Source organism: Terrapene carolina, unplaced genomic scaffold (genome assembly GCF_002925995.2).
Source record: "Terrapene carolina triunguis isolate 2854851 unplaced genomic scaffold, T_m_triunguis-2.0 Scaffold53, whole genome shotgun sequence".
In the NCBI taxonomy this organism is placed as follows: Eukaryota; Metazoa; Chordata; order Testudines; family Emydidae; genus Terrapene; species Terrapene triunguis.
This window is the reverse complement of record NW_020664404.1, coordinates 18512822-18532654: the sequence shown is the minus strand read 5'-3', so window position 1 is coordinate 18532654 and position 19833 is coordinate 18512822. Positions and strand designations below refer to the sequence as shown.

The following is a 19833-nucleotide window of genomic DNA, read 5'->3' as shown; positions in this document are numbered from 1 at the left end:
GTGTGAGTGTGTGTGTCAGAGAGAGAGATTTTTGTGACCAGTTCTGCCAGGTGCCTTGATGATTCCCAGATGCTCTATAAAGGCCTTATCCAAAGCCCATTGAAGTCAACAGAAAGACTCCCATTCATTTCGGACTTTGGATCAGAGCCTAAAGCTCTTGGGGAAGTTGTACCTTATACTTGTATGGGGGGACTGGCCTACTCACAATTCTCCTAGGATCAGGACAGTACAAAGAAAGCTTAAAAGTTAAAACCAGACTTTGCAAATCCTTCCATACCCATCCTGATTTGCACGATACACTACTCATCCTTAGCTTATGGATGCATTTCGTAACACTGACAGAGGAGTATTTATTCAGTTCAACACCCACAGGAAGTTGTTTTATCTGCAATGCTTCCGTGCTTGCACAAAAGTGTCTTATTTACTTATTAAGGAGTTTCTATTTGCTGATAACTGTGCACTGTGTTGCTCAATCGATCGATGACATTATTCAATTTATAACTAATCACTTTGCTTGTGCAGTTAACCATTTTAGTTTCACAATTACCCTAAAGAACACTGAAATATTGTACCATCCTCTGCCAGACGATGCGCACGTCCACCCAATTATTAAGATCAACAATGCTCCACTCAAGTCCATGGAGAAGTTTTGCTATCTCGGGAGCATGCTCTCACAGAATGCCACAACTGATGACGCCAAGGCAAGTCCTGCATTTGGAATGTTGTCCCACTGCCTCTGGAATGATAGCGGTGTCAAAATAAACACTCTGCTAAACGTCTATTGGGCAGCTATGCTAACAACACTTCTATATGGTTGTGAGACATGGACAACACATCGCCCCGTCCCCCATATTAGGAAACGTCATCAGTTCCATATGTGAGGTTTTCTGGAAGTTTGTACAGTCAAATGGTGGGAGAAGATTCCTAATATCAAAATCCTTAATTGTTGGATGTCTGCACTCAGAACATGCTCATAAAAGTTCAGCTGCATTGGTCTGGTCACCTCATTCATATGCGGACTCGAGATCACCCAGCGCCATATTTTACAGTCAGTTAAAGCAAGGCACCGAATCTCATTGTGGTCAGTATGAATTACATAAAGACACAATGAAGTCAAGCTTGAAAGCATGACAGAGCAAGGTAACCGCAGATTTGTCCTGTTGCTATTAACAGCTTTGAAGCAAGGCACACATCAACAGCTTATGCAAAAAGCATGAATTCCACAAAGCAAAGATACAACAGTCTGCAATGGTCATGGACAGTTTGTCTGTCCCTCTGGCAGTTGTGGTTGCAGTTCTCGCATTGGTCTCTTCTCCCATATATGTATTCATTTATAGTGTTTGCTGAAGTCTCATACCTGCACACCATTGTGAGACTCCATTCATCCTCCTTAGCCAAGGATCGGGGCCTTTATTTTTAACTGGGGAATTATGGCCAACTTTCCAGCAAACTAATTGTCTAATCAAAATTCCACTTGGTAAAATATTATCTTTTGAAATTGTGATGACATTGGCAAAGCCAGCATTCCATCCTCATTCAAATGGTCTGAAAAACTCACATCTACTTCAAGACCCACAAGAAGATCTTAATACAGAATATATCATGATAGTCTCTCCTCTGTCTTTTTAGATTTTTAGCTCTGTGGGGCAAAAACCTCTTATGTCTCTTTTCCAAGGCTTGTCTGTCATCACTTAATAACTAATAGATAAGAATTAAATATTCAGGGCCAAATTTTTTTTGAAAAAACCCTCTAATTTGTGATATTTGCTCTCCCAACACACAACAGATGCAATTTTGTGGACACAATAATTTAGGAGTGAAATAAAATTTAGACAACTACCTGAGTTGTGGGCACAAACACCATTTTTATCTGCAAATAGGAGACACTTCACTATGGTCTATTTAAGCTTGCATTTACTAGTGCTCAGAAAATTGTACAATTGATAGCCAGGGGAAAAAGTAGAGAATAGATGGAGTCCCCTTTAAAAAGTCTGGCCCTCAAGCATTTATGAAGTGACCAGAACCTCTCCGCATGAGTCTAATTTTTAATCAGCATTTTGTGCTGATACTGGACATGCCTTTACAGCAATCCCAGAAGTGAACTCCTACTTGTTTATTCTGATAAACTATTTTTCAAATAAAAAAGAAATGTTCAAAGGTTGAAATAAGATAATCAAAAGCAGGAAATGAAAATTCAGGGCCAGCTATAGTTATTGATGCCTTAACAACTCACTCTTATCATCCGGTAGCCACCCAAACCGAAATAGCTAATGAACATTTAGCAGTCCCTAATATTTTGCTGCCCTAGGCAACTGCCTGTCTTTTCTACGTGACAGACCAAACCTATAAAAGATAACCACTTATCTCAGCCCAACATTAAAATGGCTTTTGTTATAATCATTAGCTAATGCTTCAGACACAAATACAATTTTTAATGGAAACATTATACTCAAAGAATTTTAGACAAAGCTCAACATCCCAGGAGCAACAGCAACAAATGAGCAACAGCAATCAAAGTGGATAAGAAAGTGGGCGATAAAAAGCAGGACACAATGTAGAGTAATAGGAGCTAGAAGTGAATAATAAAGGAACAAGAGTATAGTAAACAATAAGTAAAATTATAGGCTTTATAGAAACAGGAGGACTAAGATCTGTAAAGGCTCAATAGATGACAAGTATTTCAAAGTACCAGTAGGTAAATAATGGTGAGACTATTATATGAAAAGAAGAATATCCAAGACAAATATTTATGCATTATAAAGATTATGCCAAGCCTGAATTTGGTAGCTAACCATAAGCAGCTCCCACTGAAGCCCATTTACACCAGATCAGAATCTGGCCTGAGAAGCTGATGGCATGCGGTACACTATGAATCCTTAAGAGAAGTAAAAAAGCACAAGAATACTCATTCTCTCTCTGATGCACTGAACAGTCAAAAGGTATACATTTCTAGCCTTTTAAATCACATGAACCAATCATTTTCATAGCATTCAATTAGGTGTGACAGAAGCAACCCACTTTCAGGAGCCCCTCAGGGGGTACTGCAGCTAAATACAGTAGTTCTGAAGTCTGGCAATGTTCAGAAGTGGAAAGTGGGCTAGGCCACAGTTTATGATATAATTAAATGCTTGCAAGCAGCTAGAGGCAACAAAAAATGAATTATGCATTTTAAATTAATAAGCTGGCTCATTTTACACCCATTACAATTTAGCTATGACCTCAGCCAGCAATAAGAAGCTGAACAATAAATGAATACAGCATGTCTTCCGGGGCAACTCGCCACATTTTTAGATTTTGCTTATAGTTCTAGTTCTCAGATATTATAATAAATCCTGACTAGTTTTTTTAGAAGGAATAAATGACTTTATGTACAAGGATGCTTATTTGTTGTAGTAATCCATTTTGTTTTGCAATCACTGAAATACAGACACAATACATGTGATTGCAAATCTTCTTTTAAAAGCCCAAAGTAGTGCTGTGAAGCATTTTTGAAATTTGTTTTACCACAAAACAATCTGGAAGTTGTTTTTCCATAGAAAGTTCTGTATCAGATGTAGAACAAAAGTTGTTTGTTTTTCCCCCCAGACATACAATTTAACCCACTATGACTTTGCTATAACACACTCACAGACTTTACAGTCAGAAGGGATCATCATGATCATCTAGTCTGACCTCCTGCACATTGCAGGCCATGGAGCCTCACCCACCCACTTCTGTAATAGACCCATAACCTCTGGCTGAGTTACTGAAGTCCTCATATCATGGTTTAAAAACTTCAAGTTACAGAGAATTCTCCATTTACACTCGTTTAAACCTGCAAGTGACCCATGTCCCAGGCTTCAGAGGAAGGTGACACCCTCCTCCCCAAGATCTCTGCCAATCTGACCCAGGAGAAAATTCCCTCCTGACCCCAAATATGATGATCAGTTAGACTCTGAGCATGTGGGCAAGACCCACCAGGCAGACAGCTGGGAAAGAATTGTCTGTAGTAACTCAGAGCACTCCCAATCTAGTGTCCCACCACCGTTCGTTGGGGATTTTTGCTACTGGCAGTTGCTGATGGGCCACATGGTGTTGTAGGCAGTCCCATCATACCATCCCCTCCATAAACTTATCAAGCTCAGCCTTGAAGCCAGTTAGATTTTTTGCCCCCACTGTTCCCCTTGGAAGGCTGTTCCAGAACTTCACTCCTCTGAGGGTTAGAAACCTTCACCTAATTTAAAGCCAAAACTTGTTGATGGCCAGTATATCCTTTTGTTCTTGTGTCCACACTGGCATTAAGATAAATAACTCCTCCCTCTCCTTGGTATTTATCCCACTGATATATTTATAGAGAGCAGTCATATCTCCCCTCAGCCTTCTTTTTGTTAAGACTAAACAAGCGAAGCTCTTTCAGTCTCCTCTCATAAGGTAGGTTTTCCTTTCCTCGGATCATCCTAGTGGCTCTTCTCTGCACCTGTTCCAGTTTGAATTAATCTTTCTTAAACATGGGAGACTAGAAGTGCACCCAGTATTGCAGATGAAGTCTCATCAGTGCCTTGTCTAACAGTATTAACACTTCCTTGTCTCTACTGGAAATACCTCGACTGATTATGGAAATACCTAGGACTGCACTAGCCTTTTTCACAGCCACATCACATTGGCAGCTCATAGTTGTAGTAGAAAGAGCCTGAAGCATGGTCCTGGTGCAAGGCCCGAGGTCTGAACCAAAGTCAGCAAAAGTTATGCTATGGGCAACAGTTAGGCCCTGTTAAAAGCAGATGCTTGCCTGCAAGCCTGTGTCCGGTACACAACCTCGGCACCAGTATTGCTAGCATTGCTAAAACACACTGAATATGTAAACACATTCCAGCAGGCCAGCACAAGAACACTCCAACCTAGCATACGATAAAATGGTTTGACAAAAGTGATGAATAGTGATATTTTGTCTGACACATCAGGAGTAAAAGAACAAAGACAGGGAATAGGAATGTTTTGTCTGAAACATCAGAAGGAAAGTTCAAGGGGAGGTAACAAACATTTCATGAAATATGTAAGATGATACATAAATTATTTAACCCAGATTGTTTGTCTAAGTCTATAAATGTTGGGATTCCTCACTTTTACCCTTCGTTCAGCCTAAGGGGTAGTGGAAAGTCCCAACATTTATTGAGCTGCATCCATTGTCATGGCATACATGTGTTAGTGTACCTGTAACCATTGAGCCGGGCATTAGCACTGTACTTTGTCGGCAATAAACCTGGCCGGACGCCTTTGCTACTAAACCAAGTCTAGTGGTCTTATTGGGCAGTTCGATCGGAGCCTGCTATATAGATCTATCTGGCCAGAGCCAGTGCAGCACGCAGAGAGAACAAATGCATGCAGCCGAACATCTGACAACAATAATCATCCTGTGATCAACCAATACACCCAGGTCTTCCAGTTGATAGCAAAAATTCTTCTTGTTAGTCCCTAAATGCATGACCTTGCACTTTGTACTATTAAATTTCATCCCATTTCTATTACTCCAGTTTACAAGGACATCCAGATCTTTTTCTGTGATTATCTGGTCCTCCTCTGTATTGGCAATATCTCCCAATTTTGTGTAATCCACAAATTTTACTGAGCACATTCCCACTTTTTAATAGAAATGTTAAACAAGATTGGTCCCAAGACCGATCCCTGAGGAACTCTACTAGTAACGTCCCTCCAGCCTGACAGTTCACCTTTCAGTATGACACGTTGTAGTCTCCCCTTTAACTAGTTCCTTATCCACCTTTCAGTTCTCATATTAATCCCCATCGTTGCCAATTGAACTAATAATTTCCCATGTGTAACTGTATTAAATGCCTTATGGAAATCCAGTAGGTTAGATCTACCTGCATTTCCTTTGTCTAAAAAATCAATTATCTTCTCAAAGAAGATCAGGCTGGTCTGGCACAATCTACCTTTTTTAAAACCATGTTGTATTTTATCTCAATGACCGTTTACCCCTATGTCCTTAACTACTTTCTCTTTCAAAATTGGTTCCAAGATCTTGCATACAACTGAGGTCAAAGTAACAGGCCTGTAGTTTAGCAGATCACTTTTTTTCCTCTTCCTTAAAAATAGGAACCATATTAGCAATTCCCCTGAGTTTACAGATTCATTACAAATCTTTGCTATTGGACTAGTAATTTCATGTGCCAGTTCCTTTAATATTCCCTGGATGGAGATTATCCAGCCCCCCCCGATTTAGTCACATTAAGCTATTTGAATTTGGCTTCCACCTTGGACGTAGTAATTTCTACCTCCATATCCTCATTCCCATTAGCCACCCTGCCATTACCCCTAAGCTCTTCATTAGGCAAACACCTGTCCGGGATGGTCTAGAAAATATTTAGTCTTGCCATGAGTTCAGGGGACTGGACTAGATGACCTCTCAAGGTCCCTTCCAGTCCTATATTTCTCTGATTCTATGATTAGCCCCATTAAAAACTGAGGCAAAGTATTTGTTTAGGTGCCGGGCTGGGCTTAGATTATCTTTAATCTCCACCCCTTCCTCAGTGTTTAGCAGTCCCACTTCTTCTTTCCATCTTATTTATACGGCTGTAGAACCTTTTACTACTGGTTTTCATTCCTTTTGCAAGGTCCAACGCTGCTTGGCTTTTGGCAGGCCTCACTTTATCTCTACACTTTCTGACCTCCAAGAGGTAGCTTTCCTTGCTGATCCCTCCTATCTTCCATTCCTTGTAGATTGTCTGCTTTCTCTTAATCACCTGGCTTGGTTTGCAACCCTTCTCTATAAAATTTTCCCCCTTGCTTAGGATGTAGGTTTTAGATAGCTTCTGCAACTTTCAAAGTAATTCCAAGCCTCCTCCACATTCAGATCCTTGAGTTCTTCAGTCCTGTCCATGTCCCTAATTCCCTTAATTTTTTTAAATTTAGTTCTTTTGAAATCAATGACCTTTGTTCCAGATTTTTTTTTTTTTGGTGCCTCCATTTAGTTTAAACGGAATGAGCTCATGATCACTCAAAACAAGGCTGTCTCCTACAATCAGTTCTCTTATGAGGTCCTCACAATTCACCAATACCAAATCTAAAATGGCATCACCTCTTTTTGGTTCAGCAACTGTTTGGTGAAGAAATCTGTCAGCTATCACATCCAGGAAAATCTGGGCCCTACTATTATTAGTAGCACTTGTCCTCCAATCTATATCTGTCTGTAGCATAACTTAAGCAGTAGCCCAGGGAAAACTCTATTAGCTTTCTTTTCCAAAGTGATTCTGGCCCAAACAGACTCTGTCTTATCCATTCCATCACTTCTAATTTTTTTACAGTACACCTCATCATTAGTATACAATACTATTCAACCACGCTTGCCTTTATTTCTATCTTTCCTGAACAGCATATACCCTTGAATACCTGTACTCCAGTCATGACTATTATTCCACCATGTTTCTGTTATCCCTATAATATCTGCTTTCACTTCCTGCACTGGTAGTTTTAGTTCCTCCATCTTGTTGCCCAGGCTCCTTGCATTCATGTACACACATCTTAATTGCTGCTGCTTGGCTTTTCCCATATTCCTCGCCCGATTGGATACAGTTATTCTATTGCCAGTATCACGTATATGACTGGCATCAGCACTATCCTTCCCCTTAATGTCCATTCTCCTACCCACTGCTCTTCCTTTCTCCATTGCTGTATCCTCTCTTACTTGATTTTCTTCCCTCTGAATGTTAAAATCAGGTGTGGCGATTACATGAGCACCTACTTACTGTCTCTCCGGAGTTCTTAGTTTAAAGCTCTTAATGAGTTGTGCTTACCTCCATCGCAGAAGTCTATTTCCCTCCCTATTCAGGAGGAGTCCACCCCATGAGAACAGTCCTCTGTCCATGAATGCCTCCCAGTGGTCAAACATCCCAAAGCCCTCCTTATAGCACCACTGCTTGAGCCATCTGTTAATCGTCAAAATCTTGCCTTGCCTTCCTTCTCCTCCTCTAGGGACAGGCAGAATCCCACTGGAGATACCTGAGCCTCCATTTCATTAAGCATCTTCCCCAGTCTCGCGTAGTCTCCCTTGATACATTCCAGCGAGAATCTAGCTGTGCCAGGACAATCAGTGGAGTCTTTCCTGCTCCCATTAGGATCCTCTTCAGCCTCAGATCCACATCCTGTATCTTAGCTCCCGGCACATAGCACACTCTTCTGTTCTCCAAATAAGCTCCGGTGACAGGCCTGTCTGTTCTTTTTAGTGGAGAGTGCCCAATCACATAGACCTGCCTTTTCCTGGTGATGGTGTGATTCTCAGGCCTTCTTTCTCTTCTTTCTGCCTGCAAGTCTTCTTGTCTTTTATTCTCTCTTGCAACCATCTGCAAGTCATCCTGTATCCTCCTGGGGCTCTGAACTCTGGCTCTTCCCCTCTTCTTACAGGACTAGCCGCTCTTCTCTTCCTTGTCCTCCCACCTTCAGTTACTGCCTGCTGTGCCCCTTCTTCATTTTCCAACTCAGCAAACCTGTTCCTGAGCTTTGTTTTTCCTTCATTAACCAGTCTTTTCCCTTGCCTGATTCTCCTAGTCACATGCTTCCATTGACCACTTTCCTCACCCAGCCGTCTCCCTCCAAGTTATTCAGCACAGCTTGCATCTGCAAGTCTTAACCAAGGGTGCCAGAACCTTTGGAGCAATGATGGGAAGGGGTGGTGACACATCTTCAGTGGTGCACAGTTCATAAGAAATAATTAACATGACAAGTTTATTTGTTTAGCTGTCTGAAGAGGAGAATTTTATGGGACATTTCAACTCTAAATGAAATTATTCTGAAGATAACTGTTGTCCTGAATGACAATTTAAGTCACGGGTCCTATGGTTATTCATTCGAGAAGCATTCCCTACTGAAAACTGGGTCCTGAACCTTAAATATCAACCTTATTTTGGTAAGGCCAGTTTTCTTTGTCTCATTATGAGCAGTTTATCATCCAGTTCATGCAGTGAAAGGTTCCTTTATTTTAATATTTGGATTTGTGTTTGAAGGTATACCTCTATACAGTATATGTTCCATGGCTTTAAAAATCATGTCCCATAGTCCTCTCAATTGTTACAAAGACTTCATGTGTTACTCTTATTCGGTATTTTGTGCTGGCACAATATCTTTCTAAGCTGTATCAGATCAAAAAGCATCCATATTTTTTATTCTGCAAATTTCCAGTGTTATCAGATTATATTTGTTTTTTCTAAAAGCATAACAACCTACCCTCGATGAGAACAGAATGTTCCTTTACGACCTTTCATCTTCCTTCAATGACAAAAATTAGATCAAGAGTGAGTTATCAGAGCCCAAAGTAAACATCACTTCTTTAGTTTTCTTAATTACTCCATCTAGTCATTCAAAGCCAAATTGTTGTATTTGGTGACTAGCCCAAGTAAGAGGCAGAGCACAATTGAACTTTATTATGGCCCCACCTCTTCCCTGTTTGTCCCCCTCGGGATGATCCTATGTTCCCAGGAGCAGTCTCCCAAGTACAGGCACTGTAGTTGTGATAGGCCCTTGAGTGAGCCATGCCAGGACACGGGGGGGGGGGGGGGGAGAAGAGAGGAGAGGGTTGCGTGAGGAACTACATAGACATTGAGGTGGTGCAATGGAGTGGGACTTGGTGAGAAAAACTGCAACTCAAAATCATAAGGGGCAGCTTTGCAACTGCTCCATGCCCACATTTTTAGCCCCTGAGCTGAAATACCAGCCCTGACCCCTCCATACAAGCTGTGTGGGAGTTTGTGGTTATTTGATGTCCACTGATCTGTCCCCCATTTTCCAATAACATTCCCTTCCATACCAATATTCAGAACCAGCTTGTAAATTGTCTCCCCAGTGCACAGAAGTGTACATGTTCTTCCTATCAAGTATCAGAGGGGTAGCCGTGTTAGTCTGAATCTGTAAAAAGCAACAGAGGGTCCTGTGGCACCTTTGAGACTAATGCTTGCATCTGAAGAAGTGAGGTTCTTACCCACGAAAGCTTATGCTCCCTATACTTCTGTTAGTCTCAAAGGTGCCACAGGACCCTCTGATGTTCTTCCTATGTAACTAATCTAACTGCCCACTCCCTCATGCAGAGGTACCATGGGGAATCATTGGTGTAGAGAATATTTTATGGGCTTTCTGCAATAGAGCCCTGGTTCTGAAAAGCATAGCTAGTCAGGAGAGCATTTGTGCTTAAGTCCACCAAGGCCAATCTCTCCTGAATAGGAATAAACTTCAGTGCTTTCCTGAATAGTGGCAAAGGTTAAGTTTACTTGACATCACTATATGAAAGGATGGATAATTAGCTGCATTTTTTAAAAATTAAGAATAAATTAAAATGGAACCTAGTCTTTTTTTTTTTTTTTTAAGTTTCTGTTCTTAGTGAATAGATATATGGCCTACAGGAAACATTCTGAGAAGAGATTCAATTTAAAACCAGTGACCTACCCTTTATCAATAGGAAAAAAAAAAGAGAGTTACTGATAATACTTTAATCCAGTACAATCTGCATGTCTGTCAGGGAATGTACAGAAGCTTCTGTCCTAGAAGGTGTTTGTTCATCATTATTAGTTTCTTCATAACTGCAGGGCACTTTAATACATTACTCCAAAACTGCTCTTTCATTTTGTTGGCAGATAAAAAATTAGTGAACCCAGGGGCTGTTCTAAAAATATTCCAAGCACAATTTTCCTCTTGCTGTGTTTAGATAACATCAGCTACAGTTACATTCAAATGTGTGAGGGGTTTTATTATTATTATTAGCAATATTATTTAATTACACCACCTGGGTGAATTCCTAGCTTATGATAGGAGGGATAGCTCAGTGGTTTGAGCATTGGCCTGCTAAACCCAGGGTTGTGAGTTCAATCCTTGAGGGGGCCACTTAAGGATCGGGGGCAAAAAAATCAGTACTTGGTCCTGCTAGTGAAGGCAGGGGGCTGGACTCGATGACCTTTCGGGGTCCCTTCCAGTTCTATGAGATCGGTATAGCTCCATATATTATAGTTCAGCAAAATACAAATAAAAGATTCCTCCAGATTTTAAAGCATGACTGATCTGTCTTTCCTCCCTTTTCTTCACTTATTAAAAAAAGTGAGAACCAGGGTCTGCTATCTACCAATATTGATCAACTTTTCTTTGATTAAAAATAGTCCATTATTATGAGAGAGAAGGAGGGGTGTTCGTGTGGGTCAGACACTGGCTTGAGAGTGGGACTCCGAAAACACTAAGGGAAAATAGTTGGAGCAAAAACCAGGCAGATCAAGGGTATTGTGGGAGGAAAGATGCAAAATTATAGCAATTCAGCTGGGGGGGGGGGGGAAACCAGACAGCGAGAAAAGTAAAGAAAGGATACAGCAACATATGAATTTGTTGTATTGCACTAGATCAACTGCCCTCATTTTCATTTTGAAATCTGTTAGGTGTGCAAGTGCTCCACGCGCCTCATAATCATTTGCTTCCTCTTCTCCCTCTATACTGGACCCACCACAGTTCATTTCCCTTCTGGCCCTTTATCTTTAAAACTACCTCTCTTTAGCTTTTGCATTTCTTCCTTTTTTCCACTTTACAAAATTGTAATCTTAAAACCACAACATTCTACAAAAGAGTCCTAAAGATGCAATGGAAAGCGCACTGATCAGATTCAGACAGCATACAACTGAAAGATGGCAAAGACTGTGCAGGATAGATTAAAAGCACATAAACATGAGAAGTGTACTGATATCAACAAAATGAGATTCAAAGAGTATAAATGTCAAAGTGGTTAACAGAAAGAGGAAGAATCAAATACTAATGTATTGAACAGGCTAGGTAATGGTCCTAAGCACTCAAAAATGAATCTACAGGTGGACTTTAGTAAAGGCCCTATCGTTAGAACTTCTGAGCTCCCACTGACTTCACCAGGAGTTGATGGTGATCAAAAACTTGAAAGATCAGGCCCCCATATAGAAAAAAAGGGTTACAGTTCTGGAATAAAATGACTATTATGATATGAGCTTCCTGGTCACATTTGCTACCTTGCACTCAGCATACAAAATAAAGAACATGTCAGTTTCTGAGGCTGACAAACAAGGAAGACATAAAAAATGAGAAATGGGGGGCGGGGAGGGTATTATGGCCTGGTTTATACACAGTTTTTGAACTGACAAATTATTTTTATGATTTTCTACTGATAATTGGTACAACTCCTAATGTGGACACACTTATACTGGTAGAAAGGTGCCTTAAACCAGTATAATTTATTCCCTTTCTATTCTGGGAACAAACTAGATAAGTTTGACACCTTTGCACTAATGTAATTGCTTCCACGCCGGATGGCGGTGAGGGTGTTGTACCCTTTAACTGTAGTATAATTTGTGTGTGTGTGTGTGTAGACAAGCTCAAAGACTCAAGTAAAGATAGCAGTTAATCTTGTATAATTGTATTACCTCTTTATAATATACACGTTCTTTGCCTTTGTTATCCATTTTAGTATCGGAATACAATGTAATTCCAGTTATCCAAATTCCCTTTTCTGAACATCCTAATTATCCAAATCCAGTGTCTCTCTAATGTAGCTCTATGTCAGTTAATAGCACTTCCAGTTATCCAAATACCAAGTTATCCAAAATGTTCAGGTGTTCCAAAGCCATTTGGCTAAACAGGAGTGGAATGTATTGTATCACAAAACAAGGGACAATTATATTAGTACTTGAATGCAAAACTTTTGCCAAAGGAAGAAAAAGGAGTTGGGGGAGAGGTTACTGTGATTGTCCGTATCCCTACACCCACTCCTTTTTCAAGATTGCGATAAATGTTGTACAAACTATATCTTTTAAGGTATCATCTGAAAACTCATGATTTGCTGATTATTGCCCTGGTAAAATATGTGTGGCAACGTTGCATGTAAAGTTACAAAATTCTACTGTATGATGTTACTAAGAAATACTCCAAATCTGGAGAAGCTGCCACAAACAAGTTCCTCGGAAACAAAAGACAAATTGGCACCTCAGCCAGGTATCAGTGAAATCAAATTGACCATCCCCTGATTAAGCGGCCACTCTTTGTCAGGAAAAAGGGTATGAGCGAGAAATTTATATTTTGGCAAAGAAATAACTGGAGGTTCCTGTCCCTACAGGCTGTCTGTCTCCTGAACCCCAGCAGGAGATGATCCTCAAAGAAGAGGAAAAGGAATAAGAATGGGAAACAGATGCACCAAGATACTCCTCTTTCTCTCTACCCACAGCAGTACCTGAGGAACAAAGAAACAGCTTTGGACTGAGAGAGGGATCCTGTCTGAAAGGAATTCAGCCAGTAAAACTGCTGAAGTGAGTGGTGAGAGACACTTTTGCTTTGAATTCACTTAGCTTGTTATGTTAGGTGTTAGTTGCTTTTTACCTTTTATTTCTTTGTGACCAATTCTGATTTTTATGCCTTTTTACTGAGATTGTAAGTGATTACATCTTTCTGTAGTTGTTAAACTTGTTTTATCTAAAACAGTGTGCCTGGTTTGAAGTGTTTGAGAAACTCCATTTGAGAGAAAAGGATTTGTACTTATTTTCTATTAATAAAATGACAGATTTTATATGAGCTTGTGTTGTCCAGGAGAGAGCTGGGCAGTACAAGAGGTACATTTCTGGGACTGGGAATTTGCTGGTGTTGATGTGCAGTGTAATTCAAGGGTGACTGGCCATAACACTCATACTGTGTAGCTGTGAGTGATTTACATGTTGGAGACTGTGGGTGAGCTGGTTGCTCTCACAGCGAAGTGGTGTAAAAGGTTGGAGAATTAAGAGGACGCAGCTGTTCAACAGTCAGATTATAACCTGGGGAATGTCAGTTACCAGTGCAGCTGTTCTGCTCAAAGGCTCCTTCCGTTACCTGATGATGAGGACCAGGGGTGAAAGTAACTTAAGAGACTTACCAGTACGCAGAGCGGCCAGGGTCCTGAGCAAGGTGGGGGCGGGGCCTCAACCGGAAGGGGCGGGGCTGTGGCCAGACTCCCCCAGCCAGCCCTTCAGCGGCAATTTAAAGGGCCCAGGGCTTCCCGCCGCCGCTAGCGCTACCCCGGGGCTCAGGCAGCAATTTAAAGGGCCAGGGCTCCAGCTACTGGTGCCATAATGGTTGTGGTGGCCAAGAGCCCCGGGCCCTTTAAATTGCCGCCGAAGCCCTGGGGCTCCCGGCCGCTGCTGGTACAGTCGGCTGTGAACCGGCTCTTACCGGTACACCATACCATACTGGCTTACTTTTCAGAGAGAGATGCAAATTGAAAGTTCCATGATTTTCCTGTTCTCGCTGGTGCTTGGCTCCTGGACGTGGCAGTCTGTTCTTTCCTCCAATGTACATATACAAAAAGTATTGGACTATTGTACCAAAATGAGTAAGAAATGTAAATCTTATGATCTGAGATTGATGGTGTTATCAGTTTTCTCACATAAGCTATAGGGTCAAATCCTGAGTCCCACACTCTTTTTACTCACTCTTTACGCAAGCAATCGCCCACTGAGATCAAAAGAGAGTTGCTTTAATTAAAAAAAATAGAGATTTAAGGATGTGACTCTCAAATAACTCATTCTAAATGTGATGATTGATTTAAATATGAAGATTCAGATGATATAATATACAGTAATTGAAGTGGACAACTATTTTTATAAACCAAATTTCTTTTTGTGTAGATAGTGCATCAAAAACTTTACCACCCTGTATAAATATTTTTATTCCAAGTTCATCAGAGTTTTAGAAATACGTTGTTAGATGTGCTTGAACTGACGAGATGTAGAGGGCACTGTTGCACTTACTAATCTTAGACACTGTCTGATTTGAGGTCTGAAATCAGCTATTATCCATTTATTTTGTCTTGTGGCTCATATTGGATATTTATTATTATTTGCCAGAAAACAAGGATTTTTTTTTTTAAATCATAACTGGCTTTCTATCTCACCAATGTAAGGATGTGCTAAAGCAGTTTCATGAATGATCTTAGCAGCACATGGTTTATATTTTATAGGCCTTTAGCTGACACATTGATTTCACTCTTGGCTGTAAAGTTTTAAGCATGATGCACTGGGAGTTATGTTACCAACTCTTTCTGCCAAAGGTGAGCTGGTAAGGGGAGTTTTTGTTCCACTTTTTATCCTGAAGTACAAAGAACAAAGTTCAGGGTTTTGTGTTCCACGTCAAGGGTTGATGGCATTACTAACATCTTAATCAGCACAGAGAACAGTTGCATGGGAAACCTCTAGGGAAATTACTGGAAGTCAGAGGTGATTTTCAATTATTTTCTTTTAATAGATCTGTTATTTTGGGGCCAAGTTTTCAAAGAAGCCTAATGCCAGCCTCTGTGGTGTGTGAATGAGTCATTGTTTCAACCCCAGCTCTTCTGCCATATAGATCAGTGATAGGGGGGAGGGCAGCTTGTGAGGAGGTGGATTATCTGCTTCCACCAGCAAAGAGGTCCCCTGACCAGGGGGGGATTCTCCAGGATCCATTTCTACCTACAAGTGGCGCAAAGTGGACCTTTGTTGTCACATTGCTGTACCATTACAGCATTTCCTGACCTGACCCGCACACACTAGTCTCTGACCTATGCTCACCGAATGGGGATACCAAACACACTTCCTGTAACATGCAGTGTGGAAACAAAAAACAAAAAACAAATCCACCCTCAATATTAAATAACAGTTGCAAGCTTCAACTATGTTAAAAAATACATACATGGAACCTGGTTGCATGACAGACTATAGCTCTTCCTGTGTAATACCTTCGTTGTTGTAATCAGAGGCTCCTGAGCAAACAGCGGTTTAAAAGAATGATGGTGGCAGAGCATCTTCCACATAGGTCCATAACTCAAGCCTTTCCCCCGCCCCCTGCTCAACATCCTGTCCAATCTAGAAATATGGTGATTTCCTGGGCACACTGCAAGGCAGCTTGGTTCAGTGGCTTAGGCACTGGGTGCATGAGTCTCAGGAGACCTGGCTCGGCCAGTAGGGTGACCAGATGTCCCGATTTTATAGGGAAAGTCCCAATTTTGGGGTCTTTTTCTTATATAGGCTCCTATTACTCCCCACCCCCGTCCCAATTTTTCACACTTGCTGTCTGGTCACTCTATCGGTCACTGACCTGCAGTATGTCTGTAAGCAAGTCACTCCACCGGTCTGTGCTCTTCTTTCTCCTCCCGATCTTTTGTTTTTGTCTACTTAGTTGTAAGCTCTTTATGGCAAGGAACATCTCTTACTAGTGTATGTACAGAGTCTTGAACAATTGGCCTTCATCTCATTTGGATTTTCTAGGTGCTCCTGAAATATAAATAAGAAAGGCCCATTTAGTTTTTCAGAGGCTGGGGAATGGTTGAGTTTCTGCAGTTGTTCTTCTTTTTTTTTTTTTTCCAGCACCCAAAACTATTCAGGGCCCTCTGCCAGGGTGCAATAGATGGGGAGGGAGTCACTTTGAAGGCTGATTCAATATAAAGGGGTTGATATGTTGCAACATCTTTCTCCATTTTGGATTTGTATTTCTTTGATCTGATGTATTTTAAAATGTTTTGAAAAGCCTGGGAAGCTAAGGAAAAGCACTTTAAAGCAAATACTTAAATAATAGTGCCCTGTACTGAGCAAAAATCATATTTTGGGGCTTGGTGAATTAGTTTCCCATTTGGGATGTGGAGTCCAGTATTTTCTTATGTTTTCATATGTTAAGTTTATGTACAAAGTGTACACATGTCCTGTTTCCTTGGAGAACACTGGGAACAAACTGCACACAGGCGGTTTTGTAGAAACCTTATAAGGTCCCATTGCCATTTTAGAGACGAAAAACTTAACTTTAACAGATTACAGTCCTTCTCTACAGCAGCTTCTCACCCTGTAAGCCTTTCTGCAGAGCTTGCTAGTTTTCAGCCAGGATCCAAATGATCATGAATCACCCGCCTCCACCAAGGTTGTTCCCAGGGCTGGCTCCAGGGTTTTTGCCGCCCCAAGCGGTGGAAAAAAAAAAAAAAGCCGCGATCGGCGGCAGCTCCACCGCGCCGCTTTCTTCTTCGGCGGCAATTCGGTGGCAGGTCCTTCCCTCCGAGAGGGTCGAAGGGACCTGCCGCCGAATTGCCGCCGAAGAGCCCGACGTGCCACCCCTTCCCCTTGGCCGCCCCTAGCACCTGCTTGCTGAGCTGGTGCCTGGAGCTGGCCCTGGTTGTTCGTCAGTGAAATGGATAATGAGGTGTTGTCCTTGCACAGCCTGTTATAATTCAGAAGACCTTTGAAATGCAGGGTGTTGTTTATTCTCTACTGTACTTCTGCTAGGTTGTCTTCTCATCCCTATGTTAACTTGCTTTTCCAGATTACATGCTGTGCAAACGTAACTCCCGTTGGTTTTGGTTCACAATGATTAATTTATGTAGGACAGAAAGATAACTATCTTCCCTCTGGTCTTGCAGATACCTGTTTCTCGCTTTGTTTGGTTACAGACTTTAAAGTGCAATATCAGCTGTATATGTAATTTCTCAGAAAGTGTGAATACATACATTTCACAGTGATATTAATGACCAATGTGTCACTAGCTTTCATTTGATACCTTACAGGACACTTTTTGAATAAATACTATGAAAGGAGTTGAGGAGGTCGACAAATATATTTACCTGTGTCAGCAGCTGAGCAGAGACAACTCATTCGAAGGGGAATGCAGCAGGAGGCGAAAGGCGGGGTGGGCAAGTTTCAACAAAATAAAGACGTCTCTAATGGATGATGAACTGCTCATGAGGAAAAGGAAAGAACTGTTTAACTTCACCGTTCTGCCAGCAATGATATACAGAGCGGAAAGCTGGTCAACAATGAAAGTGGAGAAAGAAAAATTCACTGTCACCTAGAGAATGATGGAAAGGTGAATGTGTAATATATCACTCCGTGATCACATACCGAATGAGATCAGAAGGCATACAGAGGTGACCGATGTAGTGCAGGCGATGTACGACGCAAAGTGGAGATGGGCGGGTCGTATAGTCTGCAGGCAAGACAATCAGTGGACAGCCCCCATCAGTGACTGGATCCCTAGTGACCACAAGCGACCACTGGGCAGACGAAAACACACTGGGCTGATCCCATGACAAAACTCTTTGGCCAGAAATGGAAAGAATGTGTTCGAAACAAAACGGAATGGTGTGGTGTCGACTTGTGTTCGTGGAGAGCCAGATGAGGACAAGCTGGACAAAGGTGACTATGAAAGCAGTGTGTTAGATCTAGTGAGTATGTCAGGGCTGTCAGGAAGTGCTGTTACAGAACAACGAACCCTTTGCCAGTTGGCATTGAGGAGTTCATAGGGTCAGAGTGCCCATTTTCACTTTTAAGCCCCTGCCCCTTTACATCTGGGAAACTCTTAGTCTGAGCTTTTCCTTGGAATACATGGTCTGGAAAAGCGATGCCCATTACCCCTCCTTTTGTGCAACTGCCCTGCAATAGTAAGAAACTTAGAGAGGTCTAAAGTCCCTGGCGAAAGGAGAGTGCTTTTTAACCCACATGCTGCTCTTCATGACTTTCTGGATGCAACAACTGCATGGCATCTTTAACTCTTTCTATGGGGAACTTCATCCTGGGTGCTTCAACATCCATGAACCCTACACATGTGAGCCATTTGTACCTTTCACCGTAAAAATAATGTAGCTTTAACTCCTATCTCATCTTAAGGTTCTAAGGGATACAGTTAAAGTCGGATATTAATTTGGTCTATGCGGTCGATGCCACCACTGGCTTCATCGCTCTCCTTCGGTTGTGGCTATTGTGCCACTAGTGGTGGTCCAGGAAGCCCCAGTGAAGAGACTGAAATCCTATAGTCTAAGGATGGAAAAGATAGTTACAGAATAAAGATAATTAAGGTCACTGAAGAAGAGGCTGCTAGAGAAGGGAACGGTGCTAGTCATCTCAAAGAAAAGAAGTCTAAATTTATAAATCCAAGGACAGAGAAAGGTCCATGTTTGTTCTGCAGTTTTATTCTGATGCCACTTCAGCAACATGCTTTTAATTTTTATGTTGAAGGTTCACAGTGTGCTAAATAATGACCAGCCACATGAATTCAGATGGGAATAAGTAAAGATTGAACGTGTACAGTATTGCTCCTAGCCATTGCTAGCTGAGTTAATAACTCAGTGTTGAAAGAAAGGGTAATATTCCATTCTAATAACCTGACACTTGTTGAAAGTGTCAGCAAACAACCAGCATGTCCTGCATCCATTATGATGAATTATTGTGTTAAGATGCCTGCTGGTTAAAATCATTTTTTAAATATATGCTATATTTCTGTCAGGAAAAAACCCACAAACATTTAGCTGCTTTATTTACTTCTAAGTGACAGTTCCATTTTCTCTTCTCTGTTGGAGTAAAGAGAATTAACAGCAGCAACAAATAGCTCTGGCTCCTTAACAGTGGTTTGCTGAAGTGTTCTGTTTCACCTGAGGCTTGGAGACTTTAGAAACTAGAGCTTGAATGCCCTTCTGCAATAGGGCAGGATGATGGAGGGGAATTTTATTCCCTCAGCCACCTGTATCCACTATTTGTCTCTTGCCTAATACTTAGATCATAAGCTCTCTGGGGTAGGGACTGTGTTTCTGTTCTGTCTTGTACAGCACCTAGCACAATGAGGTCATGGTCCATGACTGGGCTCCTAGACACTACCAGAATACAGTAAATAAAGAACAAAGGAAGTGTTGATGTGGAGCATGATCCTATAATGGATTTGTTATTATCTACTACAGTCAGTAAAAACAGAAAGTTAGGTTTACAGCCATTACTAGCAACAGAGAGTCCTGTGGCACCTTTAAGACTAACAGATGTATTGGAGCATAAGCTTTCGTGGGTGAATACCCACTTCGTCAGACGTCTGACGAAGTGGGTATTCACC

At 41.4% G+C, this 19833-nt stretch overlaps 1 protein-coding gene across 1 annotated transcript in view; it reads right to left on the bottom strand.

Moving 5' to 3' along the window:
- LOC112109099 (glutamate decarboxylase 1-like) overlaps positions 1–16182 on the bottom strand; it is a 77431-nt gene extending 61249 nt beyond the window's left edge. The window contains exon 1 of the mRNA XM_024203490.2: positions 16075–16182. Within this exon, the coding sequence (XP_024059258.2) occupies positions 16075–16182 (108 nt within the window). The remainder of the gene's footprint in view (positions 1–16074) is intronic.
- Between the last annotated feature and the right edge of the window lie 3651 nt (positions 16183–19833).